We start from the raw sequence: 18,059 nt of genomic DNA, 5'->3' as shown, positions 1-18,059 counted from the left end.
TATTTCCTCTCAATATGTTTAGAGCGCTTATGGCTTCGAGGTTCCTTTGAGTTAGCGACAACCCCACTATTATCACAATAAAGGGTCATGGGCTCATCGACGTTTGGAACGACTTCCAAATACTTAAGGAATTTTCTAAGCCATACAGCCTCTTTGGATGCTGCACAAGCAGCCACATATTCTGCTTCTATTGTGGAGTCAGCAATGCAAGATTGGTTAATACTCCTCCACACAACAGCTCCACCAATATGGATGAACATAGATCCCGAAGTGGATTTCTTGGAATCCTTATCCGCTTGAAAATCGGAGTCAGTATATCCCGTCATAGTCAGGTCAGTACCTGAATATGTAAGCATCAAGTTCCTAGTTCTTCGAAGATACTTAAGAACATGCTTAACAGCAATCCAGTGCTCGGGTCCAGGGTTGGATTGGAAACGGCTAACTACGCCAACTGCGAAGCAGATATGAGGTCTAGTGCAAAGCATAGCATACATGAGACTTCCTACGGCTAAGGCGTAAGAAATTTTTCTCATGTCTTCAATCTCTTGTACAGTCTTGGGAGACTGGTCCTTAGAGAGTAGAGAGCGAGACTCCATGCCTAAAGGGTGTTTGGCCCTTCTTGGAGTCTTGCATCGAGAAGCGATCCATCACCTTATCAATATTGTTTTAAGCTATGAAGAGTTTGTTCATGCAAATCTACATTTTTTTCTTCATAAGTTGTTAGGTTTGTTTATGGACTAAAGACTAAGGTTTTATCATAAAGCTTCAAATAGACAAGGAAGAAGCAGTAACTTGGAAGGTTTCTCAAGTGACCAATGCCATCAGCTCATCAACATCTTGTCAAACAGGCTCACATCCTCAGCTTTTCCTCGGTCAAAATCTGGTGAAGTAAACATGACATCCTTTACACCAGGTTATCTTTGTTATAGTTTTTCTCAAATTTCTTCTGACACTTACCACAAGATGTGGATTCTTGATACTAGTGCAACTAAACATATATGTTCTGATCGTTCAGTTTTCTTGAGTCTCAAGCCTTTAGAGAATTCCAATGTAACTCTTCCAAATCATACATCCATCCCGGTGCATTTTTATGGTGATATTAGGATCAACAACAATCTCATCCTAAAAGATGTCCTTCTTGTTCCTAGTTTCAGATTCAATCTTATCTCCATCAGTGCCTTAATTAGCAAGACTCATTTATCAGTTTGTTCAACTGACCATGGTTTTACTATACAGGATATGTATCGCAAGAAGACGATTGGCAAGGGTGAAAATCACCAAGACCTCTATGTTCTCACTAATCACAATCATCCAATTGCTTTCATCAACAAAGTATCTGATCAAGTGTGGCATAGACGTCTTGGTCATCTCTCCTACAGATGTCTTGATACTATATAAAAAACAAGCTTCAATTCTCTTCTTTTGATAGAAATAATCCTTGTTATGTTTGTCCTGAAGCCAAACAAAAGATACTTCCCTTTGTTTCTCTTAATAAACGTTGTGAACAACCTTTTGATTTAGTTCATTGTGATATTTGGGGGCCTTACTCTGTTGCCTCTAGAACTGGTCACAAATTCTTTTTTACTCTTGTCGATGACTGTACAAGGTTTTGTTGGATATATTTTATGAGAAATAAATCAGATGTTCACACTATCCTTCCTCGTTATTGTGCCTTGATTGATAATCTGTTTTCTGTGAAGGTCAAACTTTTCAGGTCTGACAATGCAAAAGAGCTGGTCTTTGAGCAGTATTTTGCACAACAAGGAATTTTTCATCAATTTTCCTACATTGAAACGCCTCAACAAAATTCTATGGTAGAAAGGAAGCAGCAACATTTATTAAATATTTCTCGTGCTCTTTACTTTCAATCCAAGTTACCTGTTATTTTTTGGTCTGATTGTGTCTTGGCATCTGCTTTTCTCATAAACAGGACTCCTACACCCTTGTTAGACAATAAAACTCCTTATGAGTTATTATATAATCACACTGTTGACTATGATTATGTGCGTGTGTTTGGTTGTTTAGCATTTGCTTCTACTCTGCAAAGTCATAAAACCAAATTTGCTCTTAGAGCAAGACAATGTTTTTTTATTGGTTATGCCCCGGATTACAAGGGTTATCGTTTGCTTGATATCAAAACCAGGAATTTCTTTATCTCTCGTGATGTTGTCTTCCATGAGAATGTGTTCCCTTTCCATAATCTTTCTGAACATGACCATAATTTTGATTCTTTTCCTGATCTGGTTTTGCCATTTATTAGTCCTACCTATATTCCTTCTATTGAGTGTGAAGATGCAGATGATCACAATGAACCTGACATAAGTCACATAGAAGACAGAAGTGATGATAGAGGGTCATCTGATGAAGGAGATATGAACTCAATAATGAAGTAACTGAAGGCTTGCAAGGGGATATTATCACAACTGATCATCCTCATGGGACTAAACCAGTGCAAAGACAATTGACTCCTACAAGACCATAAAGGGTTAAACATGCTCCTACCTATTTGTAGGACTATCATTGTGGTGTGATAGTCAATGAACCAGGTTGTAAAATGACATCACCACATCATATCTCTAAGGTTATGTCTTATAATCAGTTATCTTCTTCATACTGTGCCTTTTTCTTGGCAGTTTCAGCATGTCCCGAGCCAAAGTATTACCATCAATCAGCTCCACATTCTCATTGGATGGATGATATGAATGAGGAGCTTCAGTCCATGAAGGACAACAAGACCTGGAGCATTGTACCCTTGTCAGCACATAAGAAGGCCATTGGATGTCGTTGGATCTACACCACCAAATTCAATGCAGATGGTTCTCTTGCCAGACACAAAGCAAGATTGGTGGCCAAGGGATACATTCAAAAGGAAGGAGTGGACTTTGTCAATACCTTCTCCCCAGTGGCCAAGCTAGTTACAGTAAAGCTGTTGATAGCACTTGGAGCTTCACACAACTGGCATCTCACACAGTTGGACATCAACAATGCCTTCCTAAATGGAGATTTAATGGAAGAAGTCTATATGGATCTACCTCTTGGACTTCAGATTTAGGGGCACCACAAAGAAGATTCAACATCAAGCCTTGTATGTCGACTGCATAAGTCCATCTATGGGGTTAAGCAAGCCTCTATGCAGTGGAATGTGAAGTTTACAAGTTCAGTGGTCTCAGTTGGGTTTACACAATCAAAATCAGATTATTCATTGTTCACCAGAGGGAGTGGAGACGCTTTTGGGGATATGTTACTATATGTGGACGACATCATCCTAGCAGGGCCATCCTTGGAAGCTATTGGTGAAGTCAAAGCCTACTTGAGTTCCACTTTCAAGCTTAAGGATCCGGGGCAATTAAGGTACTTTTTGGGGCTAGAGATTGCAAGGTTATGCTCTTCAATTACTTGAAGACTATGGGTTTATGGGGTCAAAGCCACTACACACTCCAATCCATCCAAGACAAATGCTCACAGCTGAGACTGGAATTTCTTTGCCTGATTCAAAGCATTATAGGAGTCTGGTTAGTAGGCTTTTGTACTTAACCATTACAAGGTCGGATATTACTTTTGCAGTCCATGCCCTGAGTCAGTTCCTACATGCTCCCACTGATGTCCATCTTCGAGCTGTTCATCATCTTCTCAGATACATCAAGTCCAATCCAAGACTTGGTCTATTCTACTCTTCTCAGTCTTCAACGCAGCTCAGAGGTTTTGCAGATGCAGATTGGGGAACGTGCAAGGATACTCGGAGATCAGTTACAGGCTTCTGTATGTTTGTTGGAGATTCATTAGTCTCATGGAAAGCTAAAAAGCAGTCGACGGTGTCATGATCGTCTGTAGAGGCCGAGTACATGGCGATGGCTTCGGCTACAAGCGAGATTATTTGGATTCATCAACTCCTCAGAGATTTCCAAGTAAAAGCTTCATCTGCAACGGTCTGGTACTGTGACAACAAGTCAGCAATTCATATTGCTGAGAATCCGTCATTCCATGAACGGACAAAGCATCTGGAGATAGATTTGCACTTTGTCAGAGATCATGTCAATGAAGGGACGTTCAAGCTTTTGCCAGTCAGGACTCAACATCAGTTAGCTGACATGTTTACGAAACCGTTATCCTCTCCACAGCTGCATCAAGCTTTGTCCAAGCTTCATCTCAAAGATGTATTCTCTTGAGGGAGAGTATTGAGCTTATTCAGTTAAATGTTGATTAAAGGATACGTCGTCGTTTACTTTAGTCATTTTCTTTTGCTTTTGCCGTGTCATCATACACGTGTAATATTTTTATTTGTTCCTTTAGTCGGTAAGGTAGTTATGTGCTACTATATATTAGTTTGTTGTAATTCTTTTCAATTAATACAATTGATTTTTCTTTTCATTCGTCTCCTCAAATCGATCCCAAATTCTCTGGTTCGTTCTCGTAGCTCGGATTCAATAAGTTATGAAAACTTGCAATACAAAACAAAAATATATTCGAAGAAATTTGGATACAAGTCCAGTTCTCAATGACTACTTGAGCTAATATCTACAACTTTTCATAAATTGAATAAATGTCTATTTTGACGCAAGTGAAGACCTACTTCTCATATGTGGTTAATTAAAAATAATACATCTTATTTGAATTTTAGAAGGAAAAAAAATGACTGGAGTTATTAAACGATTTTTAAACAGAATATTAGCTAACTAAGCCACCAAAACTAAAAGAATTGCTAGATAGCCAACTTTTTATAAATTTTGAACAAATAGCCATTTAGGAGAGGTGGCATCTAGTGATTGGTTTGGACTTTCCAATTTTGCCCTTGTGACTCTTTTTGCACGATTTTGATTTTTTTCACGTTTTGAATTTAAATGGGCATAATTTATGCTTATTTATTATCAATTAATTGATTTATTTCCTTTTTTGTAGTAATTAGTTATTCTAACATTTTATTAGGGTAATTTGTTATTTAAATATCTCTTTCTATATCTCTCTGTCATATTTTCCTTCTTCTATGCGATGTTTCTCATAATAAATTCTTTGCTTTTTCATTTCGTTGTCTCTTCCCAATCATAAATGCATTGTCTCGCATTTTCAAGGTACAAACAATAAGGAAATTTAATATCTTAATCCAACTTATTGGTTTATTATTGTAGACACTCCACAACTCAATTTAATAAATAAATTTAATATCTTAATCCAACTTATTTGTTTATTATTGTAGACACGCCACAACTAAATTTAATAAATAAATTAAAACGAAGGATATCAAAACAAAGTACTTCTTCTTAGTTGTTAATAATCACACATTCATAGTTCAAAAATACCACCATATGGTTCACAATTTTTAACCAAATTATAAATAAATTTCGATAAACAAAAACTAGCTAAACCCAGTCAAGATTGAAAAACAAAAAATCATAAACAAGAGTGTTTAATCGTCGATAAGGAAAACAAAGGCCGGCTGCATTTACACTAGACATTAATGGACTAAATTCACAGTAAATCATATGTAAATATAAAAAAGATATCAAATCGGAATAGCCATTTACACTAGACATTAATGGACTATTTTCTGGGGCATAAACTTTCCATTTACAGTAGATCGACCACGCATGCAAGCCATTTACTTCTATTAATTTCCAGAAGAAAAAAAAGCTAAATCCCTAAATCGGAAATGGGCAGACAGACCCAACAACGTAAATATCACTTCTATTGATGCACGAACAACAAAACATAAAGTCTGAAAACTAAATTCTTTACCTTTTCGTCGGAGATTTCTTCAGTTGCAATCGCTATTCTCCTTTTTTTTTTCTTTTTTTTTTCTTTTATTGTGCTTGCTTTTTTTTGTCGATTTTTTTTAATGCTTGAATGATTCAGTGGAGAGTAGGGTTAATGGTTGTAACGTGTAGCTATTAACTCTCCTCAATTTTCGCAACCAATTATTGCTCGAAATAAAATATTTCTAATTAAATAATTCGGTACAAAACTGAGCAGGAATCTTTATTGGGTGTTTTGATCTTTTTGCTACCGTAAATAATTTTATGTGGCTATTTTCAAAAAATTTACGAAACGTTGGCTATATTGCAAATTTCAACGTTTCATGTGGCTATATAGCTAATAGACCCATTTTTAAAATGTGTCTATTTTCTTTAACGATGATCCTGAAATGGACTATAATCGAGTTAGCTCCCGTTTTTTAATCCAAAGTGTGGCAGTTATTTCCGGGGAAGGGCTCGTAACTGAAGTAGACTATAATCCTGAAGGGACCAGCTGTGTGATGTGGTACAGTGATCTAAGTTTATGTCTGGGTCGACGCCGTCACGTTAGGTTTAAAAATTAGTGCAGTTTGATTTGGATGATCGGGTTGTTCGGTTTTGGTTTTCATGAGCACCCCTAGCTAATTATGCATTCTAAGTTTTTTGAGCGGCTGTGAGCGAAAATTGGTTTTTCTCTGAGTGCAATTACCCAAGTCTTGTTCGAACAATTATTTGTGAGTGACTGAGGTAGAGTTTGTTTTTTATGAAATTTTAAAGATCACGTATCATTACAAATGTGGATCAAACACTTGTTGAGTGGAATTGAGAGGATTCAGATTCAGGGGAGCCTGAAATTTAAATATAATGGTAGATTTAAAAAATTGACATTGAAGGGTGGATTATTCAGTTAAGACCACTGTGTAATTCTCTTATCATTGAATAGTAAATTTTCTTTTCACTGGGCTTCATTTTCCGAACTCGGTTATCATTTTTGTGTGTTTTACTTTCCTGTTTTACCATTGCACATCCAATTGTATTACATTGGTATAATCCACTTGTTACTATAATTGTTGGGCAGTGTAGCAAAATAGCCAGTTTGAAACTATAGATTTTATTTTTAGCCTATGTTTCATAACTTTTAGGGAAATAACCAACGTGCTTAGGTGTAAATTATTAATAGACTAATTTGCCCTTTTACTTAATCAAATGGAAATAATGAATATAATTATATTAAATAATAGGCAATAACGATATAAAATAACAGACAATTTCAAAATTGTTATACGTAGCCTTTAACCTCGAACAAATCTCAACAAAATATTTTATCAAAGATATCATTAATCACGCGGCGCGCTAATCTAGAACGGCTTCACCAAGACTGACGTTACTGTGAAAGAACCTGTCAACACAGATAATAAACGTAAATTACTGGAAATTATCTCATTCTCCACATTTAAGTAATTTGAATGGAAATAAATGAAAATAACTGTAAATAAATAATCTGTACCTCTACATTTTTCCAAAAACTGACATTCGAAAATCTTCACTGTTAAAAAAAAATAATAATTAACAGTGAGAGTCGGGCCACCTCTAACCAAGCTCCGATCGTCTCTCCCGCCAACCACCACCGTGAGGCTCGTCACGACCCCGTCTCCAAGCTCTCCCTCCCCTACGCTCTCGTCAAACGCCTCTTGTGGGCGTTGATCTAGATCCAACGAGCCTTTGCCGACCTCCTCCGCCGCCTCCGGCCGATCTGCGTCATCGGCGACAACTTCTTCGGCTGGACTGCCCCCTTGGCCCGCGACCTCGGCGTCTTTCTCGTCATCTTGGCGTGTTGAAGGTTAAAAAAAAACTCAGATCTGATTTTGTTGAGAGAGAGAGAACGTGGTTAAAAAAAACCCAGATTTGATTTTGTTGAGAGAGATAGAGAGAGATAAAGAGAGAGAGAGAACGTGGATTGATAACTAACTTCTACAAAATAGGAATTTAACATGCACAAAAAAAGGAAAAAAAAATAACGTGATTTTAAAAAATTGCTTTAATTATTAAAGGACAAAAAAGTAAAAAATATTTTGTCACCTAATACGTTTGACTATTTCCCTAAAAAACTCCAAACATAGGTTAAATCTCAAACCTAATGTTATAGATGGCCTAGTTGTTTAGAAAACTCAGAATTGTTAGACATATTTGGTGACATCACGAAATAGAGGCATGATTTTAATTCGTATCAGAGAGAGAGAGAAAGAGAGAGAAAAGTGAAAAACTAGATTTAGAAAAAAAGAGAGTATATTTGTTATTGTTTAAATATGAGTTTAGTTAATTTTGGTATATATATATATATATATATATATATATATATATATATATATATATATATATATATATATATATATATATATATATATATATATATATATATCACATCCACCAATAAATGTGTCAATTTTCCTTTAAATTATAAATCATATATCTTTCTTTTGGAAAAATGACATTATTTGTCACTGTTTCGGGAATGGTTAGGTTTTTATGCTTCGTTGTTTTTCTCTAAAAAAATGTTCCACGATTTTATAAAATTTTACACACAAAAAATAAGATTAATTTGGAAACAAACATGGGGAATACCTTTTGAAATTTTGCTTTGTCGTTACTTCTATAGATTCTGTATGTCGTTTTTAAGCCTTTGTCGTTTTTATTTGTACTTGCTTTTCTGTTTTTCTCAAATTGGGCGTCCGTTGTTAATGTATATGTTTTTTTTTTTTTTTTTTTTTTTTTTTTTTTTTGAAGGGCTAGAAACAATTCACTTGGCTTGTTCACTGACCTACTAACAATTTTGACTTTTCAATATTAGTCAAAAATCACAAACCAACTCAGAAAATAAATAAATAAAATCTGAGTTTGCCTCTCATTTGGGTGCTTAGAAAACCCAGGAACTGAAGCTTAGTTATCTCTCCCTCTCTGACCTTGAAAGGCATATTTCGATTCGTAAAGCTTGAAGCTTTTGTCTGACTATTTTTTTTTTCTTCCGAGATTGTTATTCAGAGTCCAATTAGAGATGAGTTTAGGCCTGAATAGTTGCTGTAGTTATGGGATAAATCCTCTCAGAATCTCGAGCCTCAAACCAACTCACAAAATCACTCACGGTGAGCTTATTATCTCTTTGTCTTATTTATTTAAGTATTTAACAGGCCATCAAATTTATGGCTATTCTTTATAAATTAAAATAATTCTGTTGTTTTTTCAGTCTGTTAGTAATTAATGAATATTAGTTATTTGTACAAGTTTTATATAAAGGGAATAGAGTTTAGATTTATCTTTTACTTAGCAACTCGATGCAATGGCACAGATTATAATGAACTATTTTGCTCTCTGAAAATGCAATTTTCAAGGTAAGCATTTCGTGCCGATGGCATCATCATCGTTGGAGAAGAGATCGCCCGTGGAAGAGTATTGCTGCCGAGATCTTGCCACGCTGTCAAAGAACGACAAGAGCGAAAGCTTTGCCTTTATGGCTCTTGTAAATGCCATGGCTGGTAATTAATTCCAAATCGAGAATGAAAATTACAACATTCTAGTGAACTCTTTGCAATTTAGAATCTTGATAAGAAATTTTTGTTTTTGGCTATGTTGATAACTTGGAAAAAAAATCTGTAGATTATTTGTAAATATATTTTTCCCTTTCTAATTCATACTAGATGATTGTAACAAGTTCTATGTATATAATTTTTACAGTAGCGAATTTGGCTGTGGTGGATGTGGCAAATGCGGTTAGAACATGAACTACTCTCATTTCCTTTTCTTTCTTTCATTCCATTTTTAAGCATATTCGGTGTTGATCTCCTTTCGGTAAAGAATGTGTGTTATATGGGTATAAATCTCTCTTTCTATGTGAATTAGGAAAATTTGGAATCGGTTTATACTCTGTCCGATGGAGGCGTTGGAGATATCTTCGGAGGGCTCCTATTTTCGGCGGGTCAGCAAGCTAACGAAGCTGTTCAAGACCAGTTATCGGCCCTGAGTTTCACCAGGTTCTCATTAACTTTTTATTTTCTTGTTCTTGTCTCTCGTTTTTAATCAAACAAGATGGAAAAGCCCCAAGTCTCGGAATTGAATTCAAGCTATGAGAAATGTATAGTTAAGAAGATTTACGATTCGAAGAAATTTGCATACAAGTATGATTCTCAAAGACTACTTAAGTTCGTATCTACATGTCTGTTCTCTCTCCTCACTGAGTCTAATAAAATGAATAACCCGTGATCTGAACCACCATGTTTAATAATAATAATAATCTTGGTACCAACACGAAGCCCTAGACGAGATGATTATTTGACACTGGTAAAGACCTACGTGGTGTATTTTTAATATTGTTGTTAATTAAAACATACGTTAAATTCAAATTTTAGAAGGAAAAAGAAAAACTGGACTTTTGTTTGCTTTTTACAAGGTGTGTCTATTTTCTTTAACAATGATCCTCAAGTGGACTATAATCAAGTTAGCCCCTTTTTTTTTTTAAATCCGAAGTGTGGCAGTTATTTTCGGGGCAGGGCTTGTGACAAGCCTCTCTCCTTGCACTTTGAGTGTTTTGCCGTTGACTCTCGGTTACATCGGAGCATTTGGGTCTGGTAAAAGCAAAGCCGAGGTAAATTATTTTCTACTAAAACAAATCGTCAGTGTGTCATTTAAGGAATCTTGAAAACACGGAACGATTATCTGTTGTATTTTTACATTTGTGATTTTTCGTTGAGCGATTCTCGATCTCAGGGGATCGGAAATTCGATATCTTTTGCGCTGGGATTGGCGACCACGCTTGCGCTGTTAGGCGTTGGAGCTTCGTTCGCGGGCAAAGCGTATGGGCAGATCGGCCAAGGCTTACCATTGGCTGCCTCGGGATTAGCCGTGGTTATGGGCCTTAATCTCCTCCAGGTTTAAACTCTCTTTCTCTTTCGAACTTTTTCCATTTCCGTGCCTATGTTAGAAACCTGAAAGGAAAAAAAAAAAAAAAAAAAAAAAAAAAAAAAAAAAAAAACAAGAAGATGAAAATTCCTGCATTAGAGGCAGGATGTACTAAAACTTGGATTTAAAATGATCGGTATCCAATGGAATTCACACACGTGTCACTTCCGTTATATTAATAGTTTCTCATTCTTGTTTCGGCTTAAAATAAAAAATGGTTTCTCATTCGGATTTTCTACACACACTCAAACGAGAATGGAAATACAGAAAATTCACTCCTGCCCTCAAATTTTTTTATTTTGTCAACTTCGATACACTAACAAGTTTCTCTTACGAATGATAAGACCCTGAATCTTTCATTACAAGCTTTTGAGAGGCTTGTTCTCGTCCCCGGGAAAAATCCTAATTTTTCACTCTATAATTGTCTGAACTATCACTTTCACTTTCTTCTAATTGCTTAACAGACTATTAATTTCTAATTACAATACTTCCCTCAAGTCCTAAAAGACCGATCTTCACGTTGTCATTGTTGTTGCAGATAATCGAGCTACGACTGCCTTCTTTCTTCGACAATTTCGATGCTCGGTCCGCCGCTGCGAATTTCCCCTCGGGTACTTCTCAATCGCCCTTTGACCTCAACTAAATCTCCTACCTTTATATATAGATGTATTTATATACCTTAAAATGATGCGATTTTTTTTTTTAAATGAATTGAAAAAAGGCGTGCAAGCATATCTAGCCGGGCTCACATTTGCGCTAGCTGCCTCGCCTTGTAGTACCCCAGTGCTCGCCACTCTTCTCGCATACGTAGCTACTTCTAAGGTAACACCCTTTTAGTCCGCTTAGGAAGTGCTTAATTTTTTTTTTATACAGATTCATTTATTTAACACCCATTTTCCGTAGTTCTAGTGGCAGTTTAGGGACACTATTTTTTACTTGGGCAATATTTTCATACACAAATTTAATTTTTTATTATGCAGGATTTACCTGGCGCAGCCTCTTTTCAAACTTAATTTCCCTAATATTCATATACTGTTCATATTTTTATAATATTTAACCTTATTTACAGTTTTATTTAATTTTTTTTTTTTTCAGTTTACAACTTCATTTAACATTCTTTTCACCTCTGTTTACAGTTTACTTATAAAATAAGGGGAAAATTATCTAAATTATTTTTTAAAATAAATGATGTTTAGAGTGGAATGTTTGAAGCTGCTTGATATGTTTGAAATCGCCATCTGGACCCGTATATTTCAGGGCCGGTCCAGATTTGTTGACCTTTTTAAAACTTTTGCTATATTAAACCAATTGATCATTATTTTTTTTTATCACATACACTTGGTTATACAATTATAGGACCCACTTATCGGAGGAAGCCTATTACTGACCTACACGACTGGCTACATTGCCCCTCTCCTACTCGCGGCTTCATTCGCCGGAGCTTTGCAGGTTCTCTCTTTTTATTTCCAACTATAATATTTTTTTTTTATAAAAATCTTCGATATTATGATCAATTTACATTCTTAACTATATCGGATCCTACGGCTTCCCTTACTTTGAAATTTACGTGCAGAGCCTTCTTTCTCTTCGGAAATTCTCTGCGTGGATCAACCCTGTGAGGTAATTCTTTTTCTTTATTTTTTCGATTACATAGTAACTATTTTAGTGTAGCAGATCTCACTTTCAAATTTCTCATTTTATTTTTTAAATGTTGCAGTGGTGCTCTTCTACTCGGTGGAGGTATTTATACTTTCTTAGATAGACTCTTCCCTCCTACAACAATGGTTATGTAAAAAAAACAACAAAAGAAGACTTCTTGTTATACAAAAGAAAGAAAAATTATGATGAAAATGAAATTTATAGTTGGTTTAGATCGTGGCAAGTAGTTTCCTCTGTATAGAAGTTGGTTGTGTTATCATCTGAGGGAATAAAAGTTGTATCAGATTTATGATATTCGTATATTCATTTGTTAATAATATTAAACACGTCCATTGCATTAACATGAGATGTTTTGTCTGAAACTGAAAGATCGGAGAGAGCCTAGATGCTGATATTTGATCAAATAAAGCTTGGTCACGTATCTAAATTTTGGCATTTTATCTTGAGTCATTTTCAGCTTCAGGATAAGGCATTTTGTATGGATAAGAGCTTATGTTTCCCAAAGAAGAAATTGAATCAAGTATATTTTTTTTTGGTATATGTGGCTTTTATGCCTTTCTATGAAATATTACGGATCTTGTGATTTTTGACACTTTATACTTCGGAAGCAAAGAAGCTCAGAGATTCCAAAGCTTTTTCCCAGTATTTTTTTTTTCTTCTTTTGTCAACATAAAAATAAGGGGAAAAAAAAAATCTTACAGACATTGCAAGAGAGATGAATCATTACATACGGAGATCTTACTCACACAAAGATGTGAATAATCAAAGTGATTACGCATTAATCCTCAACCTTATCCAAATCAAAAGGCTCTACTTTCTTTTTTGTTGATTATACACACTTGCTTTGAATCCTTTCCTCAATAGGATAGAAAGAGAATCACAAGACATTCTCTCTTCTTTATTATTGATTCATGAACGAATATACTTGAACATGAGGGTGTTATCTTTGTGATGCCAAGCTTAAAAATTTCGATTCAATCTGAAATTGTTTGTTAGATCTAAAGAATAGGTCGGCAAATGCAAATTATAACTTGATAAATTTAGTTACATCAAACGTTTTTATTCAAGCATGAGAATGGAGATCTCAAGTTGACACACAATTTATTGAGAGATTATGACGACTATAACAGAAAATTTTGTACAACAATGGTTTTCCCAATTGCGGTGTGATAATGATAGTCATAATTTCTTAATCCCCTCCACATACTATTAACAACAGGTAAATAGCCGACTAAAACATTTGAAATTGCTATATAACCAATGTTTCGTAAATATTAAGTACATAATTATAACCAACGTTTCGTAAATATTAGGTACGTAAATATAGATGACGTACCTAATAAATGGAAGTGATTATTTACCTAAAATTTAGGTCTGTAAGTGATTTTTTACTTAAAATTTACGAAACGTTGATTATTTAACATTATCAACCTGTAAATGTGGCTATTTAATTAGACCCAATAAAATAAAATAAAGATTTTACTCATCTAAGGACTATTCAAGTTCAACAATCGAATCTTTGGTTATAAAACAAACCTAACATTCCTCAAATAATTGATCATTCCTTCCTTTCCATATTCTTATTACCAAAGGGGCTCTCGCTTAATACAGCTCACTAAAGAATAGTAGCGACTAGTTATTATATTCCAGAGATATCTTTTCACACTTCGTTCGTATTCTCAAAGTGCTCCACTTATTCTCAGCTGCTTTTTGTCAGCCACACCGACCATTTCCGGGTCTTATTTTACATACATTTGAATCGCATACGATCAAAATCAAATATATTATACATGTGCTTATATATTATGGTCAAGCTTTGTCTTTCGGTCGCTCTCACAAGACTAGTCCAGAACTTTCTCTCAAAGCTGTTTCCGAACTTTATAGCCACAAAACACAAACCACAGAGAATCTGATACGACCACAATGATAACACGAAACCTATTTACACAGAGATCACTCTGTCTAGTCACAATAAGAACAATCACAATTCCAAGACTATTGATTTTCTCACAAAAGAAAAAGAAAGACAAAAAGTAGCTGCACTGATAAGCTTATTGTTTTGGCCTTGGACTATAAATTATTTAAAGCGATGGAACAAAAAAAAAGACTATGGAATCGTAGATGTAATAAATTAATATTCAAGGATCTATTTACATTTCATGCAAACAAACTATATATAATAATAATCCGTTATACTATTGAGTGTCGGCCTCAAAAGGAATAAAAAAAAAAGGTATCAAACACAAAACGAATCAAATAACCAACCAAAACAATTTAATTTCAAATTTCCTTTGTAACCCTTTTTTTTTTTGGTTTTCGATTATTTAACGAACCAAACCAATTATAAAAAAAAATATTTGATTAGCTACACACCAGTCGACCTGAAGTGAATCGACGACGAATCAGCAGACGCCACGTGGCGAGGCACTCTAGTGTCCCCCGCCGCGGATCATCTCCTGGTACTGGTTGAGGCTCTCTTGCCTCTGCATCCTCATCTCCTCGTTGAACTTCCTGATGAACGCCTCGACTCGGCGGTTCAACTCGTCCTGACTCAGCGACGGCTCTCGCCGGACCTTCGCCGGAGACTGGCCTTCGCCGTCGTGGAACGTCTCGGACTTCTTCATCCTCTGTTGTTGCCGCAGCGAAGGCTGCGGCGGAGGGGTATTCTCGTCATTCTGGTGCTGCCTTACTCGCGCGTGCGACTCAAACGTGTCGGATTTCTTTAAGTGCCTCGCCAACGGCATAGCTCGTCCCTCCGTTATCGTCTTCCACGTGTTCTCCAGCGTGTCCTGTTTCCTCGCCTTCTTCGATACGCCTAGAGACTTCGCGCCTGAGCAAAAATAGCCACGATAAACTCATTTTATTACCGCTTTGCCATCACGTGAAAACAAAACAAAAACAGACACAGAATCACGATTTTGCCATCTTCTTCTCAACAAGCGTTTAGCTAAACCTCGCCGATATTTACCGATATGCCATTTCAGGAAGAAAAATAAAAATAAAAGAATCATATATGATTTGGTCATTTTTTTTTTGTTTTAACAAACCTTCGGAACTGGATTTCACAGCCTTTTTTAGGCCGAACCTCGCCGAGATCGGAGGCTTTTCTCTCTCGTTCAAAATACCAGAAAGATCCAGAGAATCTTCTCTCTGCAGACTGTTATTCAACGTCGCCGGAGATTCTTCGCTAACGTCTCTTTCCGGCTCCACCACCGCCTCAGCCTCCGATTCCGTCGTTTGACCGTACACGATCTCGGCTTCCGCGATATTCGGCGCGATTTCTTCTCCGCCGTAGTCGAATCGGTACTTTCCGTCGATGTTCGGAGGATCTCCATCGGAGGAGGGGAGAGATTTCTGGTGGAGCTTTGAGGAAGCGACGATGCTTGCGATGATGAAGTTGATGAGGACGTAGATGTACGGAGGCTCGAGCCACGAGAGGAGGAAGGACCAGAGAGAAGGAACCTCGGAGGAGACGAAGTCGGCAATCACCGGAACGGAGGACTTAAGAGCCACCGCGACGGAGAGAACTCCGGTCGAGATCAGCGCGATCTTGACGGAGACCATCCAGTTCGAACTATAACTCGCCGCCATTGATACAGACAAACGGTCTGATTTTTTTATTTTATAGTTCGAGTCTCGAGAGTAGAGAGAGCCCAAGAGAAAAAATTGAAGAGATGTTTATTTACGAAGAAAAAGAGTTTTTATAGATGAAAATAACTTTTGAACTTTTTGGACTGTTTTGTTTATGATTTATTATTGACCGTTGGATTGTAGAATATTAAAAAGAAGTGTAGGAATTTTGTGGGAAAAATGCAAAGCAGTACTATTTCACATTTCTCTCTTCCATGTAGATAAGGGGTGTTATAACTAAATGCCACGTTGCACTATATGACACCTGGCACTCTTTCTATTTTTTTTTTTACACATGGCAGTCTTCGCTAAGCAATTTTATTAAAAAGGATGGAAGAGTTTAGATTAAAAAAATAAAAAATAAAAAATAAAAATAAAAAAAGGATGGAAGAGCGTTTATCAGCCGTTTAATTTTATTATTTTTTTGTAGGAAAATTATGAATTTTTTCTATGGTCAAGCGACTATATAACCAAATAGAACTTAATTTTTTACAAAATAACCATAGTTTGCCAACTATAAACAAACTAGTCTAAGTAAGATTAATCTAAGCTGGATTAAATTTAATCTCAACGAACTATAAAGACAGAATGTAAGTTTTACGAAGACTGGATTAAAATTAATCGAGGCATGATTAAAAGTCATAGTACTCTCAATTGACTATTTTACTATACTTAATGAAACTATGGCTATTTTGCAAAAGTTATAGTTAGAATTGGCTACTTCATACCATTTTTCCAATTTTTTTTTATGGAACTAATGATGAAATACAGGAATTATTGGAGATTTGGTTTGATATTATAATAACTTGTTTATTGTGAGCCAGCAAAACAAAAGAGAAAGTTCTGGGTTTAGTGGGTGATTCCATTGAAGATAAAAACGAATAGCCTGAAAATAAGGCGACATTATTTGGCTATTTCTTTAAGATGGATAAGTACTACTGGAAAACATTTTTATTTTTTTTTATTTATTGCTATCAAACCACTAGAATAGCATTTATTTCCATTTCTCTTTCCATTGTTATCTTTATGGTGCATTTAATACTACGTGTTCACGTAGTGACATGTTAATGTGTTATTATTCTTTAATTAATTTGACATTTTTTTTAAAATTGCACCAAGACTTTTCATTAGAATAAATATAAAACATCCATTGATATAAGAATTGATACAAGATAATAACATATTAAACACGACACAAACTTAGATCGAAATAAATTCAACACTAAGTACAAGTGTTCGTTCATATGGTGCAAGCTTTCGACATATGGAGACATAAAAAAAACACATTAACATTCAAGCACTCATTTCGCTCATTCGATATAAAAACATATAATACGCAAATAAGGGCTTCCTGGTACCCAACACATAAACGACCAAATCTCTCCATCCAACACGACCCACATTGGAGTCATCTTTGGCGCTCCAGATCTGGAATACGAGAACGACTAAAGCGGTGGTCATGATGGAACCTCCGGCTCTGTTTTGTGACTCCACAATGGTGTGCGAAAGAAAGAAAAGCTTTTTTCAGGCCAAAAATTCCAAATCCGAGCATCAAGAAAAATATCAGACGAGTTCGAGTAGATTCGGCGAAATCAAGAGCCTGCCATGAAGAACCATGGAGGAGAGAAAGAGAAGACAGGACTCGTGGAGAGAACATGAGGGAGTCGTTTAGACCTCCCTCTCAGGCCAGAGCCGATCAACGCCGGCGCCCGAATCTCAAGAGAGAGACGATCGCTGAATGTATCAAAAGGAAAACTTTAATTTTTTTTTTTTTTGGAGAAAAGACCGAGACATTAGGTTTATTATTACTTTTGTCGATTGTAGTTTAATTTGACATTACTTAACAAGGTGTTTATTCGCTTAAAAAAAACAAAAAAAAAACAAAAAAAAATCAATTTAATTAAATTAATAGTTTAATATGAGGTCCATCATGGTAATCTTCCTAGAGAACTCAAACCAACATTTTACAGGTATAATGCGTTTATGCTGTGACCTGTGAGAGCGTTGTCAGGGATATTTGAATACCTTTTTAAGAAAAGGTTTTCCCAACGGCTATATTTTAATTTGACCGTTAAAATCGGAGATGTCTTAGGA

The 18,059-nt window shown here is 35.8% G+C and overlaps 2 protein-coding genes across 2 annotated transcripts; one reads left to right on the top strand and one right to left on the bottom strand.

Moving 5' to 3' along the window:
* The first annotated feature begins 8,647 nt into the window (after positions 1-8,647).
* Positions 8,648-12,486, top strand: CCDA (cytochrome c biogenesis protein family). Its single transcript, XM_089615847.1, has 11 exons — positions 8,648-8,866; positions 9,113-9,256; positions 9,456-9,490; positions 9,621-9,751; positions 10,245-10,362; positions 10,485-10,646; positions 11,215-11,287; positions 11,398-11,498; positions 12,033-12,125; positions 12,250-12,296; positions 12,394-12,486. Exons 1-11 carry the CDS (start codon positions 8,779-8,781, stop codon positions 12,467-12,469), a joined length of 1,068 nt encoding a protein of 355 aa, XP_089471973.1. The 5' UTR covers positions 8,648-8,778; the 3' UTR covers positions 12,470-12,486.
* Positions 12,487-14,592: 2,106 nt separating this feature from the next.
* Positions 14,593-16,000, bottom strand: LOC149398241 (uncharacterized). Its single transcript, XM_089615948.1, has 2 exons — positions 15,383-16,000; positions 14,593-15,165 (listed from the first exon to the last, which is right to left on the bottom strand). The coding sequence occupies exons 1-2, from the start codon at positions 15,924-15,926 to the stop codon at positions 14,765-14,767; spliced, it is 945 nt and encodes a 314-aa protein (XP_089472074.1). The 5' UTR covers positions 15,927-16,000; the 3' UTR covers positions 14,593-14,764.
* Positions 16,001-18,059: the final 2,059 nt, after the last annotated feature.

This window comes from Urtica dioica, chromosome 5, assembly GCF_054948205.1.
Source record: "Urtica dioica subsp. dioica isolate 48M chromosome 5, U.dioica_male_clone48M_v1_H2, whole genome shotgun sequence".
Lineage (NCBI taxonomy): Eukaryota > Viridiplantae > Streptophyta > Magnoliopsida > Rosales > Urticaceae > Urtica > Urtica dioica.
This window is presented reverse-complemented; position numbering and strand designations above follow the sequence as displayed.